The 22,669-nt window shown below is 36.4% G+C and overlaps 1 protein-coding gene across 48 annotated transcripts in view; it reads right to left on the bottom strand.

Moving 5' to 3' along the window:
- The window catches only part of LOC101794547 (uncharacterized), an 80,890-nt gene that overhangs the window by 55,626 nt on the left and 2,595 nt on the right, over window positions 1–22,669 (bottom strand). For 47 of the 48 annotated variants that reach the window (XM_072042026.1, XM_072042029.1, XM_072042041.1 and 44 more), the window contains exon 2: window positions 13,274–13,353. In XM_072042026.1, coding sequence (XP_071898127.1) covers window positions 13,274–13,353 — 80 coding nt within the window. Of the gene's footprint in view, window positions 1–720; window positions 793–5,773; window positions 5,816–13,273; window positions 13,354–22,669 lie in introns of those variants that run through there. The other variant, XM_072042076.1, reaches the window with a different exon arrangement.

Genomic DNA, 22,669 nt, shown 5'->3' with positions numbered 1-22,669 from the left:
GTCAGGGAAGATGGGAGAGGGGCTAGATCCCTACGAGGCAGCATGCGGAAATCTAAAAGGTGGACAAAGGAGAAGCCAATTACTTGCCCAAGCAAAACAGTATCTCCTTGGTAGGGAAACACTAGCAGAGTTTTCTAGACATACTTTGTTTCTTCCAAAAGCTCTTTACATCAGATCAGACCAAAGAGCCTGTTCGCGTTTTCCACACTGACATCAGGACATCCAACTGTCCCCTTCATGACACTCAGCAGCCTTCAGCTTGCTCTCTGCAACTGCTGTGCCAAAGACAATTTTTTGCTGCTAAAATACATTGCAACTAGAAATGTTAGAAAGCGTAACAAAGCTTCAGCTAATGTCTACATACAGAAATAGCAATGTAAATGATGTGAGGGTTATTTTTATTAGGGTCTAGTATTCTTATTGAGATGCTTTGATGCTTCCAGTATGCAGCATTGATAAACCACTGAGTCTTGGACTTTGCAGCAAAACTGAGAACCTGTTTGCATGGATACCTCAGGTGTGCTGGGAGACATTGCATGGCAGCACATTAACTACTCCAAAATGTTTCCAAAAAAACGTTTTTAAAATTGCAACTTCTAGGATGTGATCTGTAAGACTACAAATGTGTACTGTGCCAAGAGTAAAGCTGTATACAAATGCAAAAATCAAACAAAATATTGATCACTTAATATACATGATGTATCACTTAATATACATTACATTGCTTAGGGCCGGTCTGTGGACATGAAGATGTGAGATTATAACCAGTCATCCTTCACTGAGACCTCCAAACTGAAACAATAAAAACAAGTGAGAAGTGAGAGAAACTGTTTCTTCCACACATAGTTTGGACAAAGAAAACAAATGTTACTGAACGTCCCTACCTCCTCTCACATGCCAGATGCTTTCCAAAGATCTCCCAGTCCTATTCTTTGTTTCCTTCTTGCTCAAAGAGGGAATGCCAAGAAAAATTCCTATAACTGTTAAAACCAAAATTTGCTTCCCTAACACCTACTTTGAAAATCAAAGCAATTTTCTGCAATTTAAATGAAAATATCCTACATTTCTGCTCCAAATAATTTTATTTTTTTTTTTCAGTGTACAGTATTTATGCTATTAAGACAGTGTTATCTTAGCTGCAATCCTCCAACATGTTTTAAGTAATTGGAAAGTACTCAACTGAAATTTCAAAACACATTTCATAGTCTAAATTTACTGCTAAACCTTCTTACTAGGCTTTGTGAGTTATATCCTTAGGATTATAAGAGGGATGTTTACTTTTCCTTTAAATACAGTCTTTCTTCTGTGTCAATATTTATATTCTACTTCCAAGGCCTTTAAGTATTCCCACATTTTTGTGTATTTGTAAACATTACACTTCCTATGTCAGATAATTACATTCCCTTCTTTAAAATATGCCACCACATAATATGGTAGAATTCCTTACAGCACAGAATAGTCCTAGCCTGTTTGTCTCATTCTATCTAAGTATAATGTCTCTCTTCAAAAAAAAAAAAAAAAAAAAAAAAAAAAAAAAGGATTACATTATTTTAGTGCATTATAAGAGCCAAATACATATAGCTAATTTTGCACTTCTAAGCAAGTATATTAAACATACTCTTAAAAAACATGTAACTGATATTTTACCAAAACAGTAACATACATTATTTTTCTAGAAAATAAAAAGATATGAAAATTATCCTTTCTCTCATATTAAACATTTTCAGTTCCTTGTCATCTTTAATTGCTTGTCTTCTCATGTTAGCACTTTTCCTGTCTGATTTAAACCCTGAAAGAATTAACGTAAAGACTCTTTCTCTATAAATAACAATAATGCCCACACCCTGAAAGTCTTAGATGATGTCACTGGGAGCCTAACAGAAGAATTAGTGAGTTTTAGAAAAAGGGGCGGGGGGGACGGGACACCATATCTACTCATTTTTATTTTGTTTTATTCATTTTTCTTTACGCCACAGTTGAAATGAGGGTGAAAAAGATTGTGCTTACTAGTGCCATACACATCTGTGTTGCTCAGGAGAAACACCTGTCACGAGCAGTATATACAACAGCAGTGACATCCGAACATTGCGTCATCTTATCTTGTGTTGTGCAAGCTAGCAAATAGCGTTGTCCCTATGTGCTTATAAGGTGAGTGTTTGGGTGTAGCTGCAAACATACGCAATACTTCATATAAACCACAGTGACTACCATTTGTGAGTGCTTCACCAGACTCTATATTCAGATTGACGTAAAGAATTTAAACATTGCTCATGGAATAGGAGACATAGGAAAAGGATCTGACTACTCCGATATGCAGTCCAAAAGATACCTAGAACTTTAATATTAACAATCAGAATTCATTGTTTCCACAATCCCAGAGAAGCTAAATGGTCTTTCATACGTGTACCACCTACTGGATTTACTGAAATGTTATGTTAGTATGTAATTTTGTATCTGTGGATCTAGAATGCTTCTGGCACAGCTAAAATAAGAAACTTGTTTACAGGCTATTTGTAAGGCCCTGGGGCCTAGAGGATCCATCAGTAGTTAATGCAATGCACATGTAGACTTGATATTTTTAAGTGTGGCCCATTCATGAGCAAGCAGTTAGGGTTCGGTGATATAAGTTTATCTCTAGAATGGCTAGCAATCCAACAGTACTGGGTCAAAAATAACACAGCTACACGCTGCAAAACACTGGCTACTATAAACTCACTTTGCTGATGCACATTCATGCATTAAAAAATCTTAACTAGTTAGGCTAATTGACTTTTGGATAACTTTTCAGAAATGTAGTTGCATGTCCATAACTGATACCCTTGAAATTTGTACCACAACGTGACTAGATAATGCACAGATCTGGCATTAACAATCACAGAACTCCAGCTAAGAGCTTCTGTTCGGTCAGAACAGGGATGTTCCTTTGGATTTCAAAATCAAGGTAGACACTTGGGACCCATTTCTTCAAAACCGTAACCCTCTAGGAAGGTTATTTTTTATCTCTATATTAAACTATAATACAGCATGTTTCCTGATAATGAAATATGATTTCAGCTTTGGGGTCTCAGCTTTATTATTTGTAGCAGCCAAAAAGCAGTTATTGAAGAAACATGAGTATTTTTTGTCAGGCAGAGAGGCTGATTTTGCCTAACAATGCATGCACAACTACTTGAATACAAGAGCATAAAGGAAACAGAGGCATGAAGGAAGGTGTGATGGGCTCATGGGGTTTCTGATAATATCAAATTCGCAAGCAATAGCCAGTTAACAACATACATCACCAGGACTTGATCAACAAGTTGATACTGTACAGGTTTCCAGCAATAACTAATAAGACTTCCCTTGCATCTTTCCTATTTCTCTGAACACGCCTTAAAAATAGTAATGAAGTAATCCCCACAGCTTCTTCTGAGGCAGGGAAGTGTTATTACTACTTAATTTTACATCTGAGGAAACCAAGTCACGGAGGGATTAAGTGACTCGGCCAAGGTCATACAGAAAGTTCGCTGCCATACGTGGTATGCGTCAGTCCTTGTCAGCACTCAGCGACACTCCCTGAGGAGTTCACTCGCCCCCTTTCTCTGCGTAGGCTAGCATCTTTAAGATTTCTTAAGAATCATCTTTTACCCTAACCCTGACTGAGAGAAGAAACATCGCCAGCCCAGGTGAGAGTCAGGCTGAGCATGATCCCCAGTTAATGGCTTTCTTGTTAATTCACGTAGGACTCCTGATTATCTTCTGGATTGTACTTTATTTTCACCTCTGCCAGGAATTCCTCCTAACGGACTCCTCTAATGTAAAACTATGTCACTAGGCAGGGTAACATGGCACAAATAGACTATACAACAAATACATGCAGTAATTATTTTAAAAATACATATGTATTTCTCTCAGAATGTAAGTGGAACATAAAACTCCCAATTTCTACTGCGCTAAAGAACAAACGAACTAACAACTAAACTTTCCTTCTTTACTTAATATAAATTTGACAGCCCAAAGTTTCATAGAATTTGTCCTACCGTGTACACTTTTGTGTACACACGTACAGACAAAACACAGATAGCATAATACCTCCAATATAGACACTGTTACATTACAGATGGAAATCTGTAAGTCCATAACCCTCATAATGATTATCAGCAGGAATATTCTCAAAAACTAAAAACCACATGCTGAAATATTTCACTTTTACAGCAACTTTCCAACAAAAATCTCTGATGTAATTTTATGTGTAAGCATTTATGCGTACTCCCACTTTAACTAAAATGATGCATTTCACAGATTACTATTTCATTGTGTGCTTGTACAGTCAGAATATTTACTGTACTTCAGGTGATGCCTAAGGTGAAAAACTTCAGTGCACATCAGGTCCCTGTCTTCTTTCTGGTTAAGCAGAAACCCGAGCTTTATGTTAGGTTTCAGTTCTCTAAACATTGCCTTGGTTTATGAAATTTCTCCAGATGTTCCTCATTTTAATTCTTCTGTTCCTACTATGGAACAAGCACCCTGAATCTCTCTTCATATTCTTAGAATCTTTTTCTTAACTACCTAATAAAGTTTGTAACTTTATTCACTTTGAAATTTCAAAATAGAAGAAAATCCTGCTAATTGCAATATCTTTTGTGATTTAATTTACTTTTAACTTTTATTATGTTAATTTGCATTTAGTCTTTTCACTGAATTATGACCTTTTTATAAGGTCAACATGACAGATGACAAATAGTGACCAACTCTGAAACAAAAAGAGGAGGTAAGCAACAAAATAGTTTAGATTTTGAAGGTTTTTAAGTGGTTAACCTATAAGGGGAAGTTAGATGTGTTGGACAGGATAGGAGAGAAACATTACTCTTTTATCTGCATTAGCAAACTGCAAATTGAGAAACTGGACATAGCCAATGAGTCAGCACTTAAGTATTGGCCTCATCATATCCAGCAAAGGAATGAAAACGGATACCATTTCTGGATGGTCAACAGAAGTGATCAGTGCCTTTTTCTCCACAACAGGGAAGAGAAAACACCGTTATCCCCTGTGACCAACACTGTGAAGACTGCATTTTCCTCAGCTGAAACAAAAATGCTGAGGTACAGCCACAGCCAAATCGAGAAGCTCAGTAATTAATTGCTATGTTCAAGATCCAAGCCAAGATTAATAGCTGTCCTGTCAATTCTGGTCATACTAGATTTCTGGAGGTTGGTCCTGCACCATGCTGCTGAAATCCCCCTTCCCCTTCCTCACTTTCTTCAAATTCAGGTCTCTTGTAATCTTTACAACCTGTTGTAAAGCATCCCTGTGCCAATAATAGCTTAGTTCCTCTATTATATTAGTAGAAGAAAAGCAGAGTTGATGTTTTACTTATGTCACTGACTCAGTAATCCACCTTTTCAGTTCATGCATTAGCAGTACTGCTACAAGAACAGGAGTGCCTTTTCTTTGGGGCAGAAAGAGTCATTCTGTGAACAAAACAATAGGCATAAGAGCTGGGGGGGGCTGCCATCTATACCTTGCTCTGTCACTGATTTCCTGCGTGACTCTAACAAGTCATTAATCTCTATATGTCTCATCTAGAAAATAGGATAATAATATTTAACTATTTCATTGGGAGGTTTAATGGTTGTGAAATGTGCTGAGCTCCTTGGATAGAAGGAAGCTGCTGTCAGAGTAAACAGTAATAGCATGATTATATTTGGTGGGAAGGTTTTAGGAGAGTCACTTTGTAACATCAATATTACAATTCTACATTACACAGGCAAGCCTGGCTTGTGAATCACTTACCAAGAAATTTGTCTTTTACTTCAGCTGAGGCATCTATGCACACTGCATGGAAACCAAAATTAAAGAGAACAGTTAACACCTTGTAAGCACGTGGAAAGGTACCTTCTTTAGAGAACATCACATAATTTTCTGTAGTCTTAGAATCTAACTGCAAGTGCCAGCCTACAAAAGGTTTAGAAACACGTCTAGGGGCACTGAAACCTGCTACAGGCAAGTATGTCCCACCACATGACAGATCAGTTATAGACAAAAGCACATGTATTAGTGCCTTGTTGATTTTTCCTTTGATATTTTAGAAAACAAAAGGGTCTTGAACTAATCAGTCTTCCATTAATATATTCTTAGATGAGACTGCTACTATGGATTCTGAACACATTTGTAGAAAAAAAATCTAATCCACGAAGTCAGTGGGAAATGCAGATGCTTGGCATTTCAAAACAAACAAAACACAATGAAAACAACAACAAACTGACCCACAAAGCAAAACAAACAAAAAAGCATCATTTTTTTTTGCAACTTCTCTTTTTGTAGGTATTTAATGTTATACGCATACCAGGTAGCTCAAACTTCCCAAAGCCTTTTCCCTCTCCAGTGTCTCACTGTCTCCCTCTTTCTCATTTCCAGTCTTAGTTTTTTTTTTTTTTTTTTTTTTTTGGTTGTTTGGTTAGATTTTTTTTATTTTTTTTTGTTTTGTTTTCAGGTTTTAGGTTTAGGTTCCTTTAATTCACAAGAGGGTGCAACATCAAATACTCTCCTGTACTCCCTTTTGCCAACATAACACAAAAAACATAATTAGTATTTACCACAAATTCAAATAACTCATTCTAACAAAATGACTGGTAACTTATTTTGGGGCAACAACTTGAAATTGATGCTTCTGCTTCCACCATACTAATCCTCATTTCATTTGTGATAAGGCATTAATATTGGTCAGCTAAATCCTGTGATGTTTTGATGTTGATACAACATCAGTGAACATATATTGTTTTCCTCTTCAAATTATAAGGTAAATAAATGTTCATATACACTGTTTGTAAATATCTGTTTCCCTACAACTAATATCTTAATAAATAAATAAATAAATAAATAGATATCTATATCCGGTACCTTGACTACAGGTAATAACATGCAACTTTTTTACTTGGAAAAGAACTTAATCAAGTGTTCACTTTCACCAAATGCATATTACTAAATAATAAGGAATTAGAACTGTATTATGTTTTAGAGAAAACAGTATACAAGGGAGAGAGAAAGCTATTCTTGCATCATTTTCTGGTGAATATATTCTCAAAGGTTCTCATGGCACTGTCATGGCTCTTATGGGATTAGCAAGAATGTATAATCATTGCAGAAAAAAAGCCTTGTAATAGTAGTGGCTCTGTACCACTAGTCCTAACAATGCTCAGTTCACAATGCCTTCGAAATTCAACTGAATTTTCCCTAGGAAACACCTGTCCACAGGATATTCATATTTCAGAAAAAAAAAAAATATCTTGGGAAAAACATGATGTTCACGTATTTTGTCAAACACAGGGCAACTAGCTATCTAACTGATTTAATGAATTACACCGTTTTGCAGCCTCTCCACAGCAACACAGATGAATAAACATCCTCTCATACTTCAGTCACACTTCCAGGTTTCATTTTTTAATGATCTGGAGATCATTAAAATTCCACTCTAGTGCCTGGTGAGCTGTTGTCTGGTTGCAAAGTAACCAGTTCTGAGTGTAGTCAAGAGATGTCATTTAAATGGATTTGTAGGTAGCAGCACTTCTGAGTTTCATCAGCAAATAACTTGATTGAAGTAAACCACAGCAGAATCAGAGCCCTGTTATGATATACAAGTGGCCAGAATACATATATAGTAGGTCAACAGGATAGAATATTCATTCTACAACCTGCACCTTGGGAAGCACGTATGAAATAATTACCCAAGTCCCCAAAATAAGAAACATTTACCATTTACCACGGCAATTTTCAAAAACTCAATTGCAAAATGAATGTTGAAATGGGAATTAGAAAAGGAGAACCATTGTGCTTTTTTCTGCTTGGCAGTATCTAACTCTTTTAAATCTAACTCTTTTAGTGGCAAGGTTTAGAACACCAAGTAGATGAAAATTATGAATTATGTTAAATGTACAGATATAGAAAGACCTGAAGGGACTGTTCCTGGTCTCTTACTACTTTCTGTCTGTTTCTGTGCTCTGAAAAGCCTTTGTGACAAGCATCTTTTTAACGTATAAGCTTTTTGAAGTGCCCAGTACCTTCTCTTTTGTGTGACAAAAGGTAGTAGATATGCTACAGGAGAGAACACTGAACCTCTGAAAAGGGCATGGATTAAGTTCAGTCCAAATTTTAGAACCAGGAGGAGTCACCTGCTTTGCAAATTGCTATAAAATAGATATACAATGACAAGGCCTATCCAACACCTATAACTGATCATTCACTAAAGCTAGGGCTTGTCTAGTATGACTTTATACTCTAGAATCTGCAGATTTAAAATGAAATCAGGTCATGTAAGTTCCAAGTACTCGCTTTCAGCACGAGGAACGCACCAACTACATTGTATAAACTGACATCACTGACAGGTCTGTACAAATCTACAGTTGCTCATAACAACAATAGACATTTACAACTGAGAACGAGTCCTACTTTTGACTCAGAAGGCAGTGCCTGACATCAGGAGCTAATAATCAACACAGAAAAATGTGAGCTTGGCATGACTGAGGTAGGCATTATAAGATGTACAGCTGGGAGTGGATAAACCAGAATGGGCAAGGTGGAGACTATTAAAATCTGGCCTATTTCTTCTACTGAAATGCTCAATGAAGAACTGTACAAGTATAAGGGACCATACAAATTGTATGCAAAAATAGTAAAAATGAACAACTCTCAAAAAAAAAAAAAAAAAAAGTAGAATGTATATGTCAAGTTTAGGCAAATTAGCACTGAAGAAAACAGAAAAACATGAAGAGACATTTTAAACTCTAAATGAAGAAGTTACAGATTACTTTATTTTCTTTATTTTTTATTACTTTATTTTTACAGATTACATTATTTTCCTCTGAACATTGCTCTTGATATTCGTATTCATCTGTATTGATGGAAAAAAAACGTATCGTGTTGTATATACTGCTCAGCTCATACCCAAACTCCCCAGTTGACGCTGTACCTATCTAATTGGAATTATGTGAACTTGTAAAGACTGTACCATACCCATGCAGCTACAGAAAATACTTTGTCAAGATTGCAGAGTTCTTAAATTGCATAAACTCTTCCTTGCTCAAAAGTATGAAATAGTTGTAATTAGAAAAGTAATAGGGGAGAAAGGGAGCTGCAGAATTGAGAAATCTATAAGTAAGAAGAGTAAGAATTGCAAACGGTATGGAATTTACCTAACATAAGCACAAAGTAGCAATAAAAGAATGAGAATACTAACCATTGCCTTCAAATACAGCTCTTTTGCATTCAGCCTGTGGTAAGAGCAATGAGCAGATCTTTGAAAGCCAGAATCTTTCTATTTTTCTCCCCATGTAAACCCCCAATACAGACATGTACAAGAGCAATAAAAGAACAAAACAATCGATGACCTAGCTACTCTTGCAATTAAATCTGTTCCTTTTTCCTGTATCAACATTAAATGTTTAGTAGTTAACTATAGAAAGTTAATATTATCAAAGCATAAAAAATAACTTTCATAATAAATCATATTCATAATGTATCACGTTAATAATTTTACAGTAGAAAAAATTACTTTCTTTAAAATTCAAATACATAATAAACCTCAAAAGGTAGTGTTTATGCGGTTAGGTTAGCTCCAAGGTATTTAAAGTTTTATGTGTTTACAGTTTATACTCTGAAAGTGTTTATGTGTTAAGTGTCTTTTAATTGTAAAGGGCTGCTTTGTTGAAAGGGTGCAACCCAAAGTTCAAGGGCTGACCATGACCTGTGCGGAGATGACTTGGAGCCCTAGGGAACTGGGATGTTCCTTAATTTATTATGACGCTGGCTAAGACATCACAAGATTTTCTGTCCTCTTGGTTAATGGTAACCTTGATCCTCATTCCCTCACTACAGAAACACAGGCTAGTTAGGATATACACTTTCCTCAATATGGTGTGGCAGCTTTACGAAAATAAAATGGAGAGCAGAAAAAAATAATAGAAAATCTGGGCAAATAAATTCATTTGGAGGCATACAATTGATAGGCTTAAAAAAAAAATTAAAAATAATAAAAAAAAAAAACAACTTTATTTGAGCAACACGGTATTGTCAATTCCTATGATTCAATAATGAATTTCTTTAGGCTGAGAAGAAATAAATGATTACATAAGAATATTGGCTTTCTTCTTTTCACTCTAGTGAAAAGCAATTGACCATTTCATCCGTATTTTAAAGACCGAGGACAGGAAATATTATTTATTTAACCACATAGCTTTTTAATGTTAAGTTTGCAAATTTGCAATCCTGGACTGCAAAAAGATGGGAGACAGATAAGAATACCATCTGTATAATCTCGCTCTCCAGTATTTAACAGCCACAGCAATCCAGAAACTAAAAAGGAAAGTGCAGCATTAGTGGCGTTCTGGTTCCAGCTAGCCACAGCTATTTATTTTGACAGAAAATGCAGACATATGTTGGAGGAGGAGGGAGGGATTTGAGAGGGAGTGCTCCGTGTTGAAAACAGGATATGGTGAAACAGCTTCATTAGGCTTACCCTATCATTAATTTTAGGAACATATCTTGCAGCACCCTAAGGATATCTACTCTTTCCTGGCTTTGTGCTACAGAAGCTCACACTGAACTGGTACTAATTCTAGACCATAAACTTTTCTAAGCTCATGAAGGGTCAGTAAAGCAAATTATTTACTGCATTCCACAGTTCTAGACCAAAGCATTAGTCTTGAATTGGACTGTTGGAGAGTTGGCAACACACTTTAATAACCCAAGTTACTTTCTAATTAATGACCTATTACCTATTTTTGTTATTCTGGAGCTTAGGATAGAAAAAAATGAGACCTCAAGAAATAGTTCGCCTGCCACATGAAAAAAAAAAAACAAAAAAAAACAAAAAAAAACAAAAAAAACCACAACACTGGACCCTACGATATATACAAGTGCTAATGAAGAACAAAAATTAAAAGTGTAACATAAGGTGGCCTAACATACTTTCAGTTAGCAAGACTAGAAACCACAAACAACTTACTGAGCAAGTTCAGTATATTGCAAACACTGTAGAAGCAAACTTAAAGGTACAGGATCTACAAATACTTTTTCCTAATAAAAGAGTTTCTAAAAAATAAGAAAAGGTTAAACAGAATGTGAGAGAAAATGTATTAAGCGATCTGAAATTCTGAGTAGCTGGTTTTTTGATACTGAATAAAACCAGGTTCCTAAAAATGAAGCGTGAGAACCAATCACCACTGCTAATACCAGCAATGGTAATTATCCGTTCCACTTATACACGTACCAAAGTGATACTTAGTGTTACGAAAATAGGAGGGTGGCTGCTTCGATCTATCAGCCAGTCTAGATGAAGGACCCTTCCATGCTCAGAAATAATGGAACAGGAGAGGTGTGGATACACTTACATATACGAAGAACATTATTTACTGGTAGGGCCTGGGAATCAAGCAAGTTAGGTGTGACAGGCTTGAGCAATGCCTGTCACTATTTCTACAGATAGCTTGCTACATTGAAATCAGACCCGTGATACATATTTCTAGGGGCTTGATTGGGTGAAGTTGCATCATAACTCCATTTTCAACTTTGTACCCAAAACATTTTTGCAGACCCAAAACTATTTTTATCCCAAAGCCTGTTGTATGATGACAGGAAATGTACTTTAAAAAAAATGATGGGGAAGAACAAAAATTACACAGGAAGAGGCAAACGACACTGCACATGATATGCTTATTCTGTATTGATCAGTTTTGAGAAGTGTGATGCACACCGGTGTCTGTACACAGTTAGATCAGTGACTGACAATAACAATCATTTCATCTCCATTTATTTGTCTCTTTTAAAGCAGCAGAAGAAAAAACTTGCTGGGTGGCTCAACTATCTCATTTATATAGATGAAAATTTCTGGATGACTTGGAACAATTTTTTGGATGTGAGGTACATCATACTTTTATATTTAGACATGAGGGCATCTCAGCTAAGATTTGCTATTGCTGATAGTTGATAATTTCCTTATATCCTCAACTTGTGAGCTAGTTATCTACCCGAAGGAACATTTTTGTACAATCATATGACCCTGACACTAATACCAACTTGATGTACTTCTAAGACCAATGTATAAAATGTTACATCAGGAAATACAATTTCTATTTTAAACTTCATCAAACTTTTTAAAGTCAAACATTCAAACCTGTAGATTTTAACATATATATATATATGCAATAATTATTATTGCATTACTCACAGAATATTTTTGATGCTTAGGCTATATATTCTACTTTTTGTTATTTAACTTCAATTTCAGCTCTGTCTAATATCTTCAATTTAAATGCCTTAATTAGACACTTCATGGTTTAACAAACAAATGCTTAGGAGCATTAGTCTTCATCAATTAAACTTCCATGACTTTGTCACGGAAAAAAAAGTAAACTTTTACATTTTTCTTCACTTGTTCTCTTTCATCAAAGATTCAAAGAACATACTTGCTACTCTTATAAACCTATGGTGGTTGCTTACTTAGTTATCATATGAGTAAAATATCACAGAGAACAGAAAAAACAAAAACAAAAAACAAACAAACAAACAAACAAAAAAAACAAACCAAACACGTTTTCTTGTAATTACTTTATCAAAAAACAAATATTCTCCCTCAGAATGATGCAGTAGATCCAGTGCAGTGGCAAAGAAAGTACATACAAATTTTGAAGAACAAGTGAGTCTTTGGAGCTGAGTTCAAGGAGTTGGATACGAACATTCCTAACATTAAAGAAATTTACAGACGGCATCACATATGAAGCCAAGGAGACAGCAGTGAGTGGAACAGAGAAACTTGAGTGGAGTGCAGCAATACATAAGAAGATTACAAATGAGTTAGGTAAAACTCATGGGCATCGATTTAAATGCAGTAGACAGAAATTTGAACTTAACATAAATCACAGCACCTCACCTTCTTCTCTGCCCTTTTTACCAAAAATCCCTCTGCCCACTTGTTTGAGAATACTGCAGTTTCATTTCTTATCTATGCCACTTCACTGCTCTCAAATCCATGAAAAAAATACAGCTATCAAGGATCTTTTTTTAGGTCACTCCTTTCACTCTACATAGAAGTGAGAAGTCACCGCAGAATGTTCTCTCATGATGCTAGGTCATTAGAGTTGTTCTGAGTTTTCACTTTCAAAGGCAGAAGCAGGTGAAGTCCCACCCCTTCAGAAAGGAACACTAAAACAAATACCCATGGGAAAATACCTGTTCAGAATTCTTAATATTTTCTTTAGGTGAATTTGAGATCTCTCCACTGAAAGGGAAAACATAACTTACTTTATATAGACAGCCAGTTCCCCAAGGCTGGAACAATCTTCCATTTTGTTTCAAAATACTAAACGTGCCTGAAATAATACCTGAAACAAATCCAAAATAAAAATGAGAAATGCATAACAGCAATTTAATCCTAGCACAGATTAATTTCATTCAGAAATTCCTGTAGGGCACTCTATCCTGGGATATGTTGACACACCTTATTTACCTAACGTAACAATATAGATAGTAAATACATATGTATAAATACTTAGTGCACTTAATACTGTCTTTTTTTTTTTTTTGTCTTTTTTTTTTTTTTGTCTTTTATTCGTATTACAGTAGACAGAAGTGCAGTAGTGGATGAGTGTAATACAGAATCATAGGATAATTCAGAGATCTCAGGAAATCTGTGGTCCAAAGCTGTTCATATCTGTTGAATTACAGATACGAGGTCAAACCTCATATAATCCTGTTAAGGGTCATATCTGGTCAGGTCTTGAACACCTCCAATGACAGACTGTGAAACCTTTTTGGACAACTTGTTCCAATGCTTGAGTATATCTCCATCATTACTTTAGAAGGGCTCAGCTTCTTTTCCAGATTTACGTGACACAGTGCATAATGAGTTTTTCTTGTTGCCTACAACATAGAATCTAGTTAGATTCCTCTAAGACAGAGGAGATGGGAAAGAATACAGGAAAGGGTAATATAACCTGGGACATGAGCTTGGCCCAGATGCTTTGGACCAGTCTTAGAAGTTTGAAAGTAAATAACTATATTGCATTAGAGTACTGTCTAAAGGCTGAAACATCAAAGTTTAATCCAATTGCAATTAAATGGTAGTATAAACGTAGGTTTAATCTGTTAGGCACGTAGGATTAGTTTATGCTTTTCTTTAAACTTTGCTGATTTATGACCTTTTGTTTTGGTGTAAGTGTTTTATTACTGTTGCAATATTACTTAATAAAATGATAGCAGCTGGGTTCATGCATTTCAAATAAGGATCTTCATAAGACAATTTTGTAACCATAGATTCAAGTGTTTGCTTTGATTTTTTGATCCAAATTGATCATGGGTTTTAAAATAACATACATGTCCAATTGTATATCTAGTGCATACAGCATTTAGCATACAAGCCAGCCTGCCATTTTGCCAAACAACATGCTCAACCTGATGGCAATTTTGTCTCTCTATAACACAAAAAACGTGAACTTTGTAATTGCATTATAACCAAAATTCCTGGAAATGCTTAAGGCATTGATGGCTAAAATCCTACTGGACTAGGGAAAATTGCTGATGGAGAGAGAAAGCAAGAGTACTCCTTGCTTTATTTAGTATAGCCACTCTTTCAGGCACAGCTGTACTTACCAATCTGCAATTATTTGACTGGGATATGGTCTGTTAATGCCTACCAGCATCGTTCCCAGAATGAACCTCAGAACAAAAAAAAAAACTACCTGAACCTCAGAACAAAAGCACCTGGCTGCTGTTTGTCCTTCCCGTTGAATGGCAAAAGGTAGAAGTGCAGTAATGGATAAAAGGTGCAATGGTTGGAGCCTTAAAACAGCTAATATACCATATATCCTGCAGTACCACAAGTAGCTACAGAGCCTGATTTGCAGACTGCTCATAACAGCATAATACATAAGATCAGACAAAAGTACTACAAGCTGAAGACAAAGCATTAGTACAACTTGAGGCATTTTAACCTTCCCTTTTTGAACTATTTTTTTTTTTCCTTCCTCTTTATCACTTTCCTGCACCATCACTGACTCCTCCATCAGACAGAAAGAACATTGTCCTCATGTGGGAGCTGTGACTTACACCAACTTCCTGGCTTGCAAAGCTCATTTGTAAACATTCACATCCCTCTGGCAAAACCTTCAGACCCGGAGCTTGGGTAACAAACTCGGCCTTGGAACATCCACAAATTCTCCATCCTAGAGACCAAACTAGAGATGACAATTTCTGCTAGACTAAGATACCTTTTGTTTTCTCAGGTACTCTGCTGTGGGATACTTTGGTACCCTATGCAGTATTCAAAATATAACAGAGTAAGTGACACACTAACAGTGACCTCTGATTTCTGAGACAAAGTCGTAACACGGGAATAGACACAGCTCCTGGTACGGTGAGGAGGAGAACCTGTTTTGGCAGACAGTGGAATGGAACATACATGGGAGTCCACTTCCTATCAATGTTGCATTACCTCATAACCCTGGGTATAAGGGAAGGGGCGCATGGAGACACAGCATAGAAGAAAAGGCAGAAATGAACTGAAGAGAGCAGAGCAATAAAGAACTCCGAATGGGGGAGGAACGGGAATGTGAACAGCCCCTGTTTATAGGGAAGAACGAGTCACAGAGAAACCTCCTGTGAAATGGAAGAGTCCCTGCAGCGTGCGAGCAAGCCTCTTACAAGAGTGGTGAAGTGTACCTGCTCTCTACATTGGATAAATACAGCTGCCCTTACAATTTAAAAGACCGTTTTCAGAAATAAACAAATAATGCACTTCACACTAGTAGCATTCCCTTCCATATAGCAGTCATTCATGAAAATACTTTGAACTCAGAGTTTACTTAATTACAAACACCCAGCAAGTTAACTAAGACAAAGATCATGGTTTTTTTTTTTTTGAAGTGGCCACTCTAGCCTCTTGCTATCACTCATGGTGTTATGTTTAATGTGTGATTATCACCTTTTGGAGGCAAAGACTGGGTATTAGGTCTTTGAAGCACAATGAATCCTAATTAGGTATAATCAATAATAATTACAGTTATGTAATGGAAAATAAGAAGATGAGGAAAAGCAAACAGCTGAGATCATAATAATTACTGTGTATTACGACTGATAGGGAAACTAGTGTAAGAAGCTGGTCAACCAAGGAAACAGATAACTATTTCTTTGGCTTTCTAGTTGAAAAAGCAAAGCTAAAGTGTATCAAATGCCACACTAAATGTGATTTATAACTTAAGCTCTGGAAATGAAGCTATGCTTTTTTTTTTTTTTTTTTTTTTTTTACATGCAACTCTGAGGGTTTTGCTGAGGTAATTTCTTTGGAATGAAGCAATTACCACCTACGTGGCAAATTGGAAGTGTTACATTCCTCTGGTAGTAATCCTCTCCTCCATTTAGCCAGAGGACAGGGAGGAGAAGGAGATGACTTGAATGGAAAGAACTGTCAGAACTACAGAGCATTCTACTGCAAGAGTGAAGAAGCACTAGGTGTTAATCTCACAGTATATGATTTAAAAGCTCTCCATGTGGAGTGTAAAAGCCTTCTACACAAATGAAATAAGAGATAATTTGGTCAAAAACTCAAATTGGGCTCACTGACCCTTCTGATCATATGCTTTATATTTCTACTGAACATCAAACTCTGGCATTCCCAGAAACATTGCACAATGCTGCCTTGCTAACCCAAGATATATCTATTTTTTTCACTGACAGGTTCACATTTAAATGCTACACACCCAAACGATAATTACATGCTACAGCTATATACATGGTTTTTTGTTTTTTTTTTTTTTTTGCTTTCCAATCCATGGAGAAATCATGCTACAGCTGTGTAATAGTATCAGCACACACACACATGCATACATGTAAATATTTATGTATGTGTATTGATTGGGAAGTATCAACTAGCACTCCAGAAATTGAGTTTTATAAATAAAACAATGTTTTATCTTCCAAACAATTGTGGATAAAAGGCAGCGTTTCAGAATAGGTCAGTACTTTAAAGAAAGAGAAAGGAGTATTGCACAGATCCAAGTTTCTTAAGTTAAGCTTCTTAAGAACAGCTGTGTTGTTCTGAACAAGATGGGACGGCGGTACAACTTTCATACACACTTATGTTCTTCCTAGTGCAGTTAAAACAACAAACAAAACATGGAAATCTCAACCTTTTGGCTGCAGTTCAACAACTGCATTATGCAATCTCTATGGCCAATCAATAGCACTTTTAGTCCTCTACCTAATTGGACAACTGTATTTTAATCACTGTAAAAAAAATCCTGTCAGAACCATGTTTTCTCAATTGTCTTTATTACTGTTGGTTCATATCCAGTTCTTAAGTGAACAAAGAAGTACTCACGTTAATCTTAAAAAACATGCTCTCTATAAGCTTTCCCTATTGTGCAAATTCCTGCTCTTGCTGTAACCTGTAGGGTTATATGAATGTCAAGCACAGCACTGTGAAGACCCAAAAACATCAGACTCAGTTCTGAGCAGGTCTAAGATGACACCATGTTTTGCAGCTTATATTAATGAAGACAAAATTGTAGTATGATGGTGCTGAATGCTGAGAAGTAAATAGTGCAAAGCAGGTGTTTTAGTACAGTGATGGATTGTGTTCTGAGTGCAGGTCTTAGGCCTCTGCCAAGCTTCAGAGCAAACTTCAGTTCTGACGGCTCCACAGAGAACCTGCTGACTGTTGAGGCTGTTCTTGGCACAGGGTCATGGCTGTGCTAGACCTGTAGCAGTTCAGCATACAAAAAGACAGGGCAGTAAGTAATAAGTTATCACGTGGCAGCTATGGCCAATGGAAGCTTTAGATCCTTTTATTCTTCCAACACTTTTTTCATATTTTTGCTCTGCAATAAGAACCTACTGTCCAGCCTTCTTCAGGCCATCGGGTCACTGCGATCAGGTGAAGTTTCTGTTCAACTTTGAGTTCTTCCAGACTGACGTTCCCTCCATTAAATGGATTCCTTAGAAAGCACATTATTTTTTGCAATAAATATGAATGCGATTGTAATATGTGACATAAACAGACTACCCGATAACCTGAATTGGCTCTCTGACGGTTACAATGGCCCCATGATGCTGAATACAAGATGTAATTGTACAACCATCCTTATGAAGAAACAGTCATCTAATCTAAACCATTAATTTAAAGACTTTCATTCTTAATAGGAGTAGGTCAGAGGTTGGACTCGATGATCTTGAGGTCTCTTCCAACCTAGAAATTCTGTGATTCTGTGATTCTATGTCTTTCAGACTGTGGATAACGTATCTGTTAACATCGTATCACCTTTTCACAAAAGGACTGCATTCTTTTAGCCATTGTAATGATAAAGATTTATATATATATATATATGTGTGTGTGTGTGTTTAACATGTATTTTAATTAGGTTTAGCAAAGGAAACTATTTGTGAAAGTCAATTCAAGGTCAGATGTGATTTTCTGTCAGTGATTTACCACCCTGCAGCAATTCACAGGTTGAAAATTTCTGCAAAAACTCAGGAGAATGCATTAAACTATTTGCTACAACTGCACATTCATACCTCTCGTTGTATTACCTATGCACAAAAATATCTTTGCATGTCTATTTTAAAAGTGTTAATCCATGTCCTGATCCACAGGGTAATATATTAATTACATACTTGAAACTAGGTCACTGGGTATAGTTTTTAAACATTAATTGAAACTAAGCAATACAACTAGGAATAAAAGGATAATAGAAGTGAAAAATGGGATATGAAAAGGGAAAAAAATGAAAATATAAACATGTCTCAAGTCAGACAGAAGTCACTGAAGTAGTACATACATCTTGCAATTAGGCAATCCACTGGATTCAGCTGTGGAGCCAGATACCCTCAGCTTCACTTTTCTGTTCTCAAATAAGCTTTAATTTAAGGAATATGTTATTTCTACATTTCCAACCCTTACTCTATCAATGTCAAACTAAAATAATCAGGAATAGTTTGTAGCTTCCAGTAACATTAATAGCACTATTTTATTTTTAAATCATAATATACAAACCTGTAGTCTACAGATATAAAGACCTAAATTATGGAATATTTTAAAACAAAACAAAAACAAACAAACAAAAACCCACCAACCATCCAGCCTGCATTAAAGTGTTATATAAATGTAACTTTCAAGCATCAGCTTCTTACATGCCATGTAATTTTCTACAGAAAGCTGTATGCTGAATAACATCACAGTACATTTGATGAATATTTGAGCCGTTTCATTAGGTACAGCCATATGATGATCAAAAGAAAGACCTATCCTGGACCTTTTAAAAGCTATGGGATACATTTCAGGATTCATTTGGGAGATCGTGCCCAAAACAGCCCAGAAAGCTGCACGCAGTTAGGTCAGAGCATAGGTTGTGAGGTTTCCTGATGGCTAAACATGATATGACGTGAGCCTTGCCACAGCAAAGGAGCTGCAAATTGTAAGAGATAAGGTCTTCGTTCTGCAGAGCTGGCTAAGCTCTTACCTATGGGCAGTAATCTAAAGACAAATACACAAGTGGACCTTGCAAAGTAGAGCTTGATGATGTTGGGGATGATATAAACTGCTGTGTAATCCCTGGCAGATGCACATTAAGATTACATGTGAAGCACATATGGAGGGTGTATCCAAGGCCTTACCATTCCTCACATCTGCTCTATCATCAGGACTGTCTTAAGCAGCTCCTGATGAGTGCAGCTCACAGACAAATGTTGTGTTACTGGTACGCTGTTGGAGTGATATGAGCAGGTAAAATTAAAACTGTGTGGACTAGAAACTAATTCTCAACTTCCTGTTTTCAAATGTTTGAGTTCTGCTGAACTTGACGGTCTATGAGAATATCACCTATTACCCCATTAATGTTAATTTTTATTTTTTTCCCCTGTTAATTGTACCAGCAGCAATGGAAGCGGCAATCTTTAGATTGCTCATCATTTAGATGCTGCTCATCCAGGAGCAGCAGCAAGGCTGATGGTTCTTTGCTTAGAATATGCCTATTTGGCCAAGTAGGAACTTAGTTAGCAGCACACTTGTTATTGGCAGAAAAGGATTATTGACTATCTGGGAAGGACAGTGAAAACGACAGAGCTGTAGAGCCATGTCAAAACTACCCCAGAAGTGTTTGAACCAGCTAGCACAATTGCCATCCACTTCTAGATGTCCTTGGGATACAAAATGTTCATAGGGTGCAGCAGTCATAATTTTCTGAGCAAGGAAATTTAGGCCATAGATACACCTCCATTACTGTGCAGTTAATTTTAGGTGAACCCTAAATTCTTAGCACTGGAAATGGATCATTGTGAATGGTGCGTACTAATTACTGCCACAGATGTTTGGTATTTCTAAGCATTCTCACATCTGAGTTTCACGCCACATTTATAACATAATACAGCATTTAGTAAAGCATTAAAACTAAAATAACAATTACAGTGTTGTGTTTGACTTCTACTGCTTTCCATGTTTGAAAACACGTATACATCAAACATGGTGAAAGAGTATATTTATTAGCAGTACATTGAGTATATAATCATAACAAATAAAATAGAGAATGCTGAGAATTAACTTTATGGGATAAAAGTTACAATTATAGTAATTATTATTATGAATCACTTTTGTACATGACACTAAGAGACATTAAAATGTGAAGTTCAAGCACATAAAATCTTAGGACTTGATGTAGCATTTATGTCTCCAGTGAGTTCATGATGTGAGTGAAATTCAGAGGAGTATTTTAGCTGTAGTGAGGAAGGGTGAAGTACAAAGAAAATGAGTCCTCTTTAAAATACCACAATGCACTAGCTAAAAAGCTAGAAATAGGACTGCCAAAAGAACAAAGAATGTTGACCACATTCAGGTGGAAAATGTTTTTTCAGCTTTTACAGGAGCTTCTTTCCCCTGAGATTTCAATGTAAAAGAAGTGTCTAATTTTCAAACGTGAAAAACAGGTGACAACTGAAGTAAGTTTGGAAATGCATCTATGATTACAATTAGTTACTCCAGCCACTCTTCTCTTCTGTGATCCAGAATTCCTGGTCAGACTACTGTTCCATTTTGGTATATCACCAGAACCCTACGACTGTGATGTCTGCAAGGACATACTGTGCAGTCAGGGAGACAAACTTCTCACCAGGCACTTGTATTTCCAAACCGAACTACATTTCCACCACTACCACCATCTCTATCTTCACAGATTTGGAATTATAGTCCACAGACAGCTGTATCCAAAGGGACTCTTCACTTTGTACATCTATTAAAGTCATGGTAACAGAATGCAGAGTACCTTTGCTATATCACCCTAGCCCAGTCACTAACTGTATAAAACCTTAATGCTCTTTTTGCTCTGCATTTTGCTGACTTTTTCTTGAGTATCATACATGTGTTACTTTACTCCAGGCTGAATGGTGTACTTTCTGTTGAAGAAAACAATATTTGTATTTGCTTACAGTATAAATAAAACTAGAAAAAAATCTACCCATATTAAAAAATTATTCTAAATTTTAAAATTGTGGAAAAAATTCCATTGTAAATGTCTCCCATAAGCTGTAACCAAAGCCCCCACTGTCTGCATTCACCTGCCTTTAAGAATTAATCTCTATAAAAAATAAGAGAAAAGCGATTACTTCAAAGCAACATTGATACAGGTAATTTAAGCAGCCTCAGTTCAATAATTTCAGTGAGATTATACACGAGTCCAGAATCAGAAATGGATACAGATGAAGAGTTAAATATCAAAAAGATAATTTACTTGCCAAAATCTTTCTGATGAAAACTTTTATAGCATGAAAACAGTTAAAAGCAGATTTCTTGTTTATCTAACAGAAACTCTGGTTTTTCTTTTATGAATGAATGTTATTTCATGAATGTGATGAGCTAAAATGTTACTATACAGTTAAAAACAAAAACAAAACAAAAAAATGCCCATTCCTATTTCCTCTCTTTCCTGTTTCCTCCCTTTGAAACACTCTGGAGCTAAGTAAACACCCTCCTTGACCCTCTTTGCTGTCCTGATGGAAGTCCTTCTCCCTTTCCCTCACATCCTGCCCTTACACCATCACCATATCTGCGACCATCCAGACGGATTCACTGAGTGCCAAGCAGAAGGCTGCTCTTCAGTGAAGCAATCTGGGGTCCAAACTGAGGCACGGGCTGAAACACTGAGCTTCCACCTTCCAAGAGACTTCAACAAACCCCTTTCACTTCCGAACAGCAACCCTGCATCTCTCCCTCTCAACAAATATTTAAGTGGTTTGTAATTTAAACTCTGGCACTAAAAATAGAACACACACACCCCTCAATTAAATAGGGCCTTTTATGTTAAATGAGAGCAGGGAGAAGGACAGGAAGGAAGATGAGGCAGAGCTCTGGAATCATGCTAACAGCAACTTTCAGGTTAGAGCAGCTGATTCATCACTGGCACAAAATACACATCAAAATTTGAGAGAAAGGTTTAGTTACTAAAAAAAGCTCCTGAAAGCTCACATCTCAGCTGCTAAACTAAAGCATTTATTTATTTTTTTAAATATTGTAACTTTTAAACTTCTCTAGTCAATCTTCCAGCACAAACAGAAAAAAACTTCCTCCAAACCTTTCAGTTTTAGTGGTTTTCTTCTGCAGAAGTCAGCTTTGAAACCAGGACAGAAAGAATCAGATGAACACCTGTCTACTCCTACTAA

The sequence above is a fragment of the Anas platyrhynchos genome, chromosome 8 (assembly GCF_047663525.1).
Source record: "Anas platyrhynchos isolate ZD024472 breed Pekin duck chromosome 8, IASCAAS_PekinDuck_T2T, whole genome shotgun sequence".
NCBI classification, from domain to species: domain Eukaryota; kingdom Metazoa; phylum Chordata; class Aves; order Anseriformes; family Anatidae; genus Anas; species Anas platyrhynchos.
Note: the sequence above shows the minus strand (reverse complement) of the source record. Positions and strands in the feature narration are given on the sequence as shown.